The sequence below is a fragment of the Lepisosteus oculatus genome, chromosome 4, assembly GCF_040954835.1.
Source record: "Lepisosteus oculatus isolate fLepOcu1 chromosome 4, fLepOcu1.hap2, whole genome shotgun sequence".
NCBI lineage: Eukaryota > Metazoa > Chordata > Actinopteri > Semionotiformes > Lepisosteidae > Lepisosteus > Lepisosteus oculatus.
Window position 1 is genome coordinate 36,840,272 of NC_090699.1, and position 12,086 is coordinate 36,852,357.

At 37.5% G+C, this 12,086-nt stretch overlaps 1 protein-coding gene across 1 annotated transcript in view; it reads left to right on the forward strand.

The window, feature by feature from the left end:
* Nucleotides 1–4,886: 4,886 nt before the first annotated feature.
* sorcs3a (sortilin related VPS10 domain containing receptor 3a) overlaps nucleotides 4,887–12,086 on the forward strand; it is a 273,164-nt gene continuing 265,964 nt past the window's right edge. Inside the window, exon 1 of the mRNA XM_006630827.3 lies at nucleotides 4,887–5,872. Coding sequence (XP_006630890.2) covers nucleotides 5,075–5,872 — 798 coding nt within the window. The 5' untranslated portion in view covers nucleotides 4,887–5,074. The remainder of the gene's footprint in view (nucleotides 5,873–12,086) is intronic.

The following is a 12,086-nucleotide window of genomic DNA, read 5'->3' on the forward strand; positions in this document are numbered from 1 at the left end:
GGACTGACACATGGCCAGAATACCTGTCTGCTGTATATATTTATTATAGAGTATATATTCTATATCAAAAGAAGCTTAACACTCTAGAAATAAAGTCTACAGATTTTGCAAAATGATGAACTGTTTTTGGCATTATGTTGATTATTTGATCACTTAGGACTGTGACAGTGATACAGTCGAGTGACTGACTGTTGCATAAGTTCTAAATCAATTCATTTGTGACAGAGGTTATTGGACACAGGTAATGAGATGTTTTAACCTAGTGAATGTCCTCACGCTGCTCATATAACAGCTAAAGAAAGTGAAAGTTATATCATGGAAGCCTTTCTTGCCAGATGTTAGCGTCATTTAACATTTGTGGGATAAAATGGGATTATGTGTGTCATCTAGAGCTCAGAGACCAGTGAACAGGAACATACTTGTCTAGGCTTTATGAGAAGAATTGGATTGAATCTCACAAGACTGCATCTGCAACTTGGAGCAAAGCAGACATTGCAGATGTACAGCTTGTATTGTTTTCATCAGTGATCACACCTGTGAGATTCTCAGCAGAACCCCTGTTGATTAACCTTGTTGATAAAAATAATGAATTTACCTAAACCATGTCAATGTCAATGCATATGCTATTAAAAGTTGTCTGTCTTCCAATAACTTTATTGTAGGTAGCAATAACTTTGTTTAAGTGATACATTTCTTTTACTGCATAATACAGTACAGTACTGTATGTACAGTCTATGCTGTATAGTGGTGGCTCTGTGGCTAAGTATCTGCACCTGTGGCTGGAAGGTTGCCAGTTCAAATCCCATGGCTGGCAGAGAAATCCTACTTTGTTGGGCCCCTGAGCAAGGCTCTTAACCGCAGCTGCTCCAGGGGCATTGTACAATGGCTGACCTGCGCTCTGACCCCAAGCTTCTCTCCTTGCCTGTGTGTCTCATGGAGAGCAAGCTGGGGTAAGTGAAAAAAGACAAATTCCTAATGCAAGAAATTGTATGTGGCTAATAAAGTTACCTTATCTTATATACACACAGCTAATGCAAGGATGTTTACTTTCAAAGTGATTAGTATACCTTTAATTTTTGGTTTGATATAAAAAAGTTGGATTTTGAACTTACACATAGTGTACTTTTCCCATTGGAGCTTTAAATCCTTTTTCTGAAATGAAAGTTACTCCTTTATTTTCTCCCCCCACCACCACTAACACAGTGCTGACTTTGTTGTAGCAAGCAAGTATTTCCACAGGGATTGTATAGTGTGTGTATATACGCTTGCCTGGGCAAGAATCAGTCTGTGTTAGACCAGTACATTCTAAGGTCTACCAAAACAGTTGCACTTATGATGTGTATTTGGTACTTTGGTTGTCTTCATAAGAGTATTGAAATAAACAATTATTAAAGAATAATAATGAATTGTTTCTATAGCCCTTTTCATTCCAGAAGTACCTTCGTTGTTATTTATATGGGAGGAAGCCCACTTTATCTACCATTGAAATGCATCACCTACAGTATATAGGAGACAACACCCTTTATACAGTATCTTCCATATTTATTAGTCAAATTCAAAACCAGTTATAATTGAGGCTATTAAGGTATTTTACAGGTTTTAAGATTTAAAGTAAAGGATACATAAATATGCATTGTGCAGGAGTGTTTTTACATGAAAGCCTTGCTAGAAAAAGATTTCATGAAGACTGTTGTCAGCAAAATAAACAAATGCTAGCACATGAAAAAAAAGTCGAATTTGAGCTTGCAACTTGAGCAGATATATCTTAATATAATTTAGGGAGCAATTTTCTGTTTTCATTGGTTCATCGTGGCAGTGTTCACTGGTTGTCGATGAAAACCATCACTCTGTGATGGATGATATTGGTTGATGAACGCATGGAAATATTAAAGTAGTCAGCAGTAACATCAAAGGGATATGTGTCTTCCAGCACATGTACTGTAAGTGTACAGATAGATAGAATTTGCAAAACTAAAGTACATGATCTATTCAATGTGAATCATGACTATTAAGCATTTTATTTGATAAAAAAATTATAGAATTCAAAGTGTTTTCACCAAATTAATGTTCATCCTTTTTTCCTGTTACATTTCTAGTTATTTAATAAAGTTTTTTGTTAATATCTTCAAAGAAATTCCATTGTGATTTGCAGTCCTTCCTCAATGTCCACCGGTCAGCTTCACACTTCTATATTTTACTAAATATTAAATATTCAAAACTGTAATTCCTGCAAAGTTGAATTAAAAACCTGTTCACTAATGCAGAAAGACAGATTCCACAACTATATATTGTACACAGTTATACCTATTTTAAATGAATACACAGTCCATCCTTTTAAAACATTGGAAAGTAGTTCTGGAAACTCCTTCTTAGTCTTCCTTTATCTGATAACGAAATAGTGTATACTGAAATAAAATGTGTAGAATTAAGAAAACAAGAAATTACAAATATTTTGTAATAATTGAAAACATCTTTAAAATCCCAAAACATCCACAGTATACTGTATGTCCATTGTATTATTGGAAAAACTCAATTAAATCAGCATCTTCTGAAGATGATGATAGGATGACTTTTTTTTAATGTAGCATAACTTTTGCCCATATACAATTGTTTGCATTAGAAATTTGTCTTTTTTACATAACCAAAGCTTGCTCTCTCCACAGGCAGGGAAAGAGAAGCTTGGTGTCAGAGAGCAGGACACCCCTGGAGCAGTTGGTGTTGCTAAGGGGCCCACTGGAGTAGAATTCCTCTGCTAGCTGTGGGATTTGAACCAACAACCTTCCAGTCACAGGCACAGATCCTTAGCCATAGTACCACCACTTTGCCAGGTAGCAAGGTAGAATTTTAATCAAGCCAAGTAGGCAATGTACAGTACAACTGAGAATACATTTAGAATATTGTGCACAATTTTGATCACTACATTGTAGAAAATATATTGCTGCTCTGGTATTAGTCCAGAGAAGAGCAACCAGCTGCATTAATGGTCTTAAGAATGCCCTACATTTACAAGCTGAAGGAATTGAACCTTTCTAGTCTTGAACAGAGACAACTGCAAAGGACCTGAAATGACCCCCTTTTACTTGTATCTGTTCTTAAAATAATTTGTTTCTCTGAGTTTTTTTTTATCAGTTAACAGTCTACCCTGCAATTTTTGGGTAACTCCCAGTACGATACCATCACAGATGGCTGTTTACCGATACACACTTAATCATTCAACTCCTCTCTTGCCGGAATGCGGGACCCGAAAGACTGTAGGAGTGGGCTAATCTAAGTCTGTTAACTCGAGCACGTCTTGAACTCTGCAGAATCTTATGTAAAGCCCTCACACTCAGGTGATACGTCTCAGCAACCAAAACCAAGAAAACACAAATTATCTATGAGACTTAATATCACTGTGTTTAACATGGTTACATTACCGGATTTAATCAACATTTTAAGAATTTATCTGGAAATAAAAGCTAAGTTTTCCATAAGGCGCAAGTGGGGATGTGTCATTTTTCATGATATGACGCACATTTTTCGTCCACCCGTTTAATCATCAGAGAATAAGATAAGAACCAGAGATGTCTCCCACAAACAAATAAATAAGGAGATAAATCGGCTGCCTCAGAAAACGATTAAGACCGACAAATAAAGTGGTCCAGCACTGCGCGGTTAACGGTCACTATCAGACCGTGACATTTGTTCAATCCTGTATTTAGCCTTTTCAAAGACACCGCTTTAGATATTTTACAGAGACAATGACATGGAAAGGGAAAATGGCAGGGGAAAACGGCTACTTTAAAATACTTAACGTAATATCAGTGGGTTTTTTTCAGTATATATACGCCTTTTGATACTGTATATATATTTTTTTCTCTGCGAGTTTTTAACCAGATGCCGGTATTGATATATTCTAAACACCTACTTAGATGTCGGTAGCTACTGCATGGTTTAAAAGATAAGGCTTAATTATACTCTGTTCGCATTAAATAAAACACCAGATTATTTTACTCATTCTGGGCGATCTCAGATATACAGTACTGTCCAGTATATCTGATATCAATGGCAGTGTTGCATTTTCCAGAAATTAGCTGCTGCTTTTAGTTTTTTTCCCTCAATTTGATACAAAACACCGATAAACAAGTTAATATAATTTTCCAAATATATATTAGAAGGACGCAGCTGCCACAACAAACCTGAATCGGCAGGATGCGCACCGTTGTGATACAGCGCTGGGTTGCTAGCGAAGGCGCTACATTAACTATTTCAGTTGTGCGACTGTCTACTGATCGTAATACAGAAGAATTATAAACTTGGAGGATTCATATCACGGTTTTACGTAACATCGATAATTCCCTGCATTTTGTGACGACTGCTTTCGCTTTGTGTTGAACAATTTAAATGTACTGTAATCTACTCTGCAGAAGCCCAGATGGTAACTGTAACGAAATCACAATGCACAATGAACAAGGAACTCGAGAAGCGAGCAGACAAATTTCTTTCCGATTAATGTTTTTCGTACTCATTTACGTGCATATCAAGAAACTGAACAGAACTACGGTGTAGCAGTGCAATGGAAAGTACGGTTGAGTTATTTACAACTGGATCTTATTTTCTAAAATATAACAGTATTTGCGTTTCCTTGTGTGTGTGGACTGTAACTATTTCGGGAAGTTGGCACTGGCGAGGGCTGATATGTTTGAAATAATTAAAATATGCAGAATCATTCCTGCTGTAATAGTTTTCTCTTTAATGAAAAAGGGATATTTATTTTTCGAAAGCAATAAAGATGCAATTACTGCTCTAATGCAGCTATGAAACACATGCAGAACTGACTTCATCTATCTCTCCTCTCTCCCTCTCTCTCTTCCGGGCGCAGCTTTGGCAGCTTGGCTCCAGTTCAGCTCCTCCCCCATGTGGAGGTTCACTTGATCAAATCCTTGAACGTGAACAGTTTCGCTGAAAAGCACTTTTTTAAAACCGAGAGACTACAGCGGCCACAGTAACAATCTCACAAGTTCCGAAGGAGTTGTGCGCTCCCTTAATCGTTAAAAGGGTTTTGCGAAGAATAATCCCTAAATTTCTACCAGCAATGGAGAGGGGGGCTGGCTTGTGCCCAGGCTTGTACTTAGCTCTATGGACCTGGCTTCTGATCTCCACTCATATCCTGATTACTGCCAAGGCTGAGATAACTTGCACATCATGCCCATCACGGGCTAAACTGAAACGGGGGGGATTAATGTTGTTCACGCGTGTGGATGCAACGGAGACAGGGACGCTATCTTCTCAGCAGATTCGGAGTCATTCCCAAGTAGCCGGGGATTTTAGCTCTAAGACTGGAAATGGAAATGGTTCGGATGCAGCTGCTCCTGGGGATGTGATGAAATTGGCTAAGGGTGTCAGAATGGCTCGTTCAAGAGTGGATGTAGTGTATTCCAAAGTAGCCTTGAGGAGTTCGCTTGAATCCGGGGAGAAAGAAGAAAAAAACACTAGTCAAGAAGTGACCACCGAGGAGATGAAATTGGCTCATTTTAGAAACAAAGCAGCGGTAAGAAATAAACTTTCCGAGGCCGATGACAAGACCAAATCTGAGGACACCAAGTTTCCGAGGGTGAAGAGGAGTGGACCCGAACTGTCAAAATTAATGGAAAAGGTGAAGACCAGTAGCAGTGCTCAACTGGAAGGAAGTCATTCAGATGACAAGAAAAGTGCTGACCCTTTGCTGGGTGGACACAGACTGAGCAGGTCCGAGTTTAAATGGACCAGGGATGAAAACAAGGCAGTAAACGCCAGACAAGACGAGGTGAAGCTAATCAGCACTACTTTCTCCCTGACAGGAGATTCCGCTCACAATCAGGCAATGGTGCACTGGTCAGGACACAACAGCAGCGTAAGTAAGATAGTTTGTTAGTTTAAAGGCCTACAAAGCTACACGTGAAATATTGGAGTGGAGTGAATATAATGTCATAATTTCCCAAGCCCTTATGTTTCTGTCGTGGTATACCGTATAAACAATTCAAAGTGCAATTGTAAGTCCAGTTACAGATGTGTCTCTACCAGTTAATGCATGCCGTTTTCTCCAGTAACAGGTGCACTGATTTTTGTCTGCTCCCATTTTTTGATCCGTAAGCAGTACCTAAATTAATCAATTTTATTTGGCTTATTTACAGGAAAAATTATCGAATGGAATTTGTTAAAAGCGGTTTTTATAGTATGTAGGACCTCTTTACATTGCATGCATTTGGACTTTTTTACAAATTGTGTGAGAACGGTCACGCAAAGATTTGCAGCAACTCATTTCATTTACCAGATGCACATTTTCACACTACATTGCTGCTGTTGATTGCCTTTTGATGGTGGCTACTTATATTTCATCCTGCAAGCAAATTACCCCCAATGAACTGCAAACTTTTTTGTACATTAGAACATGGTTAACAAGATTAACCTAATAAAGGGTGATTAACTATGGGCACGATGTTAGATCGTTTTATTAAATTTCTAGGATTCATATGATTTTAGAACAGTTGCACTCGATTTTTTTAAACGTGGCTGCAAATATGTCTGTACTCGTTTCTCCTAGGTGCACTGCTGTTTTCTTGTTACAAAATAAACTAGACGGATACAAAGCTAATGTTTGACAGGTTGTTAACGGGTTAGAGGGTTCAAAATTAACAAATTTATTGTCCCCAACGGAATTAAGAAATCTGCGCGCAATTAAGTTGATTAGAAAAGGTTGTAAATATTTCTAGGTATCGGGTAAACTATTGCTGGGCAACTTGCTAACACCAGGCAGGAGCGAAAGCTGTTTTACCGAGGAATTCCCTTTATATACTGTAGGTCCTCTATATATTATTAAGGTAAAGATGCAAGGAGAGACGAACTATAGAACCCATGAACGTGCAAAAGGAGCCTCATAACAACAGCAGTTTAAAATAATAATAAAAAAAACATCCAAAGATTATTCTCACCACAGCCTACAAAAAATAAACATCTTCAGGTTGAGTCTGTCGTGATATACCGTACTGCGCTTTTAGATGTGATTGAAATGCAGCCAATAAAATACTGAACTAGAACAGTAAGCTGTTGCGACATCAGTGTATTGGGAATTTTATTCTGTGCATGTTTATGTACTGTACATGAATATAATACATTGAATGCACCCTCACTGGACTAGTAGTTGGACAAAGAGGAACACCAAACGTCGGGTATGCCACCAAGTAACAATCGTAAAACTGTATTTCTGAGATTTTCCCAGCGATAGTACAAACTTTTATTGTACAGTATATTGTGTACTTTATGCGGATTGCCTTTAGCGCTGTTGGTGTTACTGCGGGACATTGTAGTTTGGGCCAGCTGCTATATGCTGTAAATGTGTAAATATTTTTTTGTTCTAATACAGCGTTATTAGTTTCTTCATGATAGCTTCACTGTGCATCAATAACATACATTTGTTATTCAGATTGGTCTTTTTAACTACTATTTTAACTACTGTCATTTCAAAACAAGGTAAATCTCAATCTCTTGCTATCTTCTATAAAGGAAAGTTTCACTAACTTAAGAGGTCAGAAGGTTTAAGCAAGGATATACTTAAAACTAATTCGAGTAGTTTAGCTTCTCGTGCTGGTAATCACAGGGTTGTCGGTATACTACAATTTATTTGAAGGGCCTTCATATTTAATTTTGCTGTGTAACTGAATTTTGGAACAATGGGCTGTGCAAACATCAAACTGTAAATTGTGAGATGTGGTTACACGACTTTACCAGAAGGTGGAGCAGTCGATAATTACTGTAAACAGGCAGTCTCCCCCTTCAAACCCCAAATGATGATCCTGAAATAAAAGGATTTGGCATTAGGGATTTAAAATATCAAGCACTCCGCATGAAAAATACCCAGGGGCACCTATGCAACAGTCCTTTATTTCTGCCCAATCTGGACTTGCCTAAGTATAAATGTTATTTTATAGTGATAACATTCAAACAAGATGTATAGTAAATGACATGATGCAGTGCTTTCTCCCCTTATATTCCTGATTAGCTTAATAGGATCATGTTAATTTATTAATTAACATTATAATTGTTAATTATATAAGGAGGGGGGGGGATAAATATGGTAATGAAAAACAAGTTTTTAATTTCCTTGACAAACCAGTAATCCTATTTGAATGCTGGCTGTTTAGTTCTGATTCTGAAGTCCATTATTATGCTGCAAAATACCACTGAAATAACTGGTACAGTATATAGTCAATAAATCCAGTATTCTCAAACAAAAGCTAGTAAACCATAATTCTAGCATTTGTCTTGTTACATATTTCCTTTTCAGATAGTACACATCAATGTATCATTTTCAGCCACTAAGAACCTACAGATTATGAAACCTACAGTACATTGCAATTTACTTGCAATTCAGCAGAGGATATATTAAAGTGTAACAAATATCTAAAGTCTTTTGTGTAAAAAAAACGTCCTACAGTAGTTAGGATTTGATCTATACATATTCATTCAATTAAATAATTAGATTTTTTGTATTTAGTGCTTCACCGTTTACTGCTGGAATGGAATATTACGTATTTGGACGATAGATGTTTAACCTGTTAATAATAACGAGACCTGTATAAGGTCATATAGGCTACAAAGCTACTTATTATCCCCTACTGGCAGCCTGCACTGTTAACGTGCAGTAACTAAATCGAAGTGTACCTTTGGAAGCAGGTCGTTAATGAAGCTTCCTTTAAACTTAATTTTGGGTGATCCCTGTATTTTTTCTGCAGGAGGTCATTTACAGGTGTTCTACATCAAAATGTCCTGCCTATTTAAATATTTTCTAAATGTCATATTATAACAAAATATATTAATAGTTTAAAGGCTGTGTTTTGTAAGAGAATACTGTAGATCTTCGTTGATGAACTGTACGAAAAGTGTCAAGAAGATACATTTTTTAAAACTAGTTAACAGATGGGCTGATTGTGTATTCTGTATCTGAATGCTGTTTTCTGTAGCCCTCATCCTAGTGGCTACTTAATCATGCTATAACATTCATAACCTTTAAGAACTATTTTTCTAAACAAACACGCAGGGTCCTACAGTATGATGACTTTAATTCTATTTCTGACCCCAAGCCCAACTAAAACTAACTCTAACATACAGAATGCATTATCTTCTGCAATAACAAATATTGTTGTATTATGATACATGTATAGCAGTGGTGTCTTTTTGGAGCAATAATCATTGTATTAGTCAAACAGTTATGAAAATTATATTGGCATATGAGGCTCTACAAAGGCATAAGGCTGACTATGTAAGACTGCATTTAAATATATTGCCACATTTTCATTTCTTATGCTTTTTGGGGACTTTTCTAAGGTCCCAAGTGGGTTAAGTGTAGAGCACCCCTGTGTTGTTGCTGAATGAACATGCTTTAGTGAGACCAGTAGTCACTGTGTTGTACTCTAAAGCCTTAATAACTACAGTATCACGAGACTTACTGGGATTTCTCCCTTGTGAAGGACTGGCTACTTGTGCGTGTTTCCCACTCTTCTCCTAGTTTAGCACTTAATCTCCATTGGTTTCATCCTGATTTTGCTTGTGATGAATTAAGTGCTCATGGATGGTGTGACAGACCCTGAAGTCCTCTATTTAACCACTGTATAGCTTCCAATGGGCAGCTAGGCAGGAAGAATTCCCTCTAGATTGCCTTGTTTTTCTTACTTAGATGACCCAGTAGAACTGTCTCACATAGCAATTACCATCCCTCAAATACTAACTGAGCCAACTGTACTCTTCACGGCAAGAGTCTAGTGTTTTACATGCAGTAACTTGCACTGTTCTTTCCACATGGGAATTTAAAAACATGCAGAAATGCAACACTGAGATCAACAATGGAATTAACCAGATGATATTTTAAACACCTATATCAAACAAAGTCACAGAAAATACCAACATAAATACAGATCAAAGAATCATTATACGGTTTGTATTAAGTACTAAGTCCCCCTACTAGCTCTGTTGGTAGAGCATGAGACTCAATCTCAGGATAGTGGGTTCGTGTCCCACGTCGGGCACAAGGTTCTCTAACAAGTGGGCAGCAGAAGTATGGGGCAGTGTTGGCGGCAGAGGGTCACATTTCTGTGACAACGGCAACAACAGTAGCACTATCTGCGTGGAAGAAAGGCCTGGCAATCTCCTTCTGTATCTTGCCATGAACACTCCATGGAGAGTGACGGGGGAACTATCCATAGGGTCTCCATGAGTCGGCACCGACTCAACGGCACTCATCCCAGTCATCCATTAAGTACTAAAAGTAATGCAACATGAAAACATTGAAGCAAGTACCTTACCAGGCTCTGGATAGGGTGCTGTGGGATGTTCTCCCTCTCATGTGTGGCTGCAGCCAACTAGCTGAGGCTGATCACAGCTGTCTTTTGTTGGTGACTTTGGCTTGTTGGTTTCACAGATGTTCTGTTGGTCTTGGGTCATTAGCAAAAGCTTCAGTGTTTTCCTATTCAGTAAGGATGCCCTCGATCTACCACAATAAAAAAAAAGTATTTTTATGGTGGAAGGTGATTCGTTTTCAAGTCATCACACTTCCATTGCCCCACCAGCTGGCTTGGACAATGCAACAATCAGTGTAATGCTCCCCATGATGTCTCTAAGCAGATATTCACCTGCAAGTTATCTTTTACCCTTGACAGATATGATCATGTCTGTCAAGGGTAAAACATAATTTGTAGGCAAATAAAACACTTAATAGCTCTTTGTTTAGCTCACAGAAGTTCTCTGGCCCATAGGTGGCAATTTTGTCTCGATGCTGCCAGCATGCTATCCCTGAATGGCCTACTAGAATACAGATCATTTTCATGCAGTCAATGAGCTGTGTTCCTTCTCTTGATGTTTGAGTTCTGTCTTCCTGGAATTCCACATGCTGACAATGATGAACACTGAAAGATCAGATGGAAGTGACGGTTCTGAGCCAGGGCATGGCGCATCCTTTACAAAGCCGGCTTTCTTTTTTTCTTGTCCAGTGGTTATGGAAGTAGAACATGTCATTCCCCAAGCCACTCGCACAAAAAAACTGCTTTCAAGCACGTCAGTCGCAACCATGTGATCTTCATCACATACTGTACGATTTATACGTCGCTGTTTTTGCATTAATAAAAAAAAGGTTTTCATGGTTACATATACAGAATCCTAAACAGTATTGCATATTTGTAATTTTAGCTCAGCTCAAAAAACTGTTGCTCTTTATTTTCTTATCCCAAAAGAATAATATTATTCAGACAATCAACGAAGCTACATATGTGCTCAGCATTTGAAATGTTAATAACCTTTTTAGTGTGTCCAATGAGCTATTGATGTAAAACTTAACCATTGCATTTTAATGTGCAACAGAATATTAATGTGAGTCGTGTATTATCATCTTTTTCATGTTGTTTTAATTTTTGTATTTAAATTTTTTACAGTTCTTCCAGATTTCCTGCAAAATGTAATTTTCCTTTACCTAAATCCTATTCAACAGAGAAAAACTAGGATTTCAAAATAGAAGGATGATTTCTTGATGCTTTCGGAAAGCCTGTGGTATGAAAGAGAGAGGTTTATTCCAGTTCAGGAAACTGGACTGGACTATTCTTCTTGACCCCAGTAAAAATGAATATGTATGGAGTGCTGTCTTGTTTAGGGGGTCTAAGAAATATTCCTATTAAGGTTTGCCAGGAGTAGCGTGCTTAGTCTCATCTTTCTTTATAAACATTGTATACATCTCTTCTATTGAAAATGATTATGGATCATACAGATGTTATCATTATTTTCTGTCATTTATGCCTTAGAGATAAAATTAGCTTTTTCATTATAATTAGTGTTTGCCTTCCATTTGGACTGCACTAAAAATATTAAAAATGTAAAATTCATTATTTATCCTGACTATTATAAAAATGTTTTTGGGCAATTGAAATTTAGCTTTATGGCTATGAGTCCACATGAGACTCATGTGGCCTGATTATTCACTTTTACAGTGTGCCAGATTCTTATTTATATAATAATAAGATAATAAAAAGCCCAAACTGGGGATTTTTCAAATCTACTGCAAACAGGAAGATTGCTCTGCAAGTGGA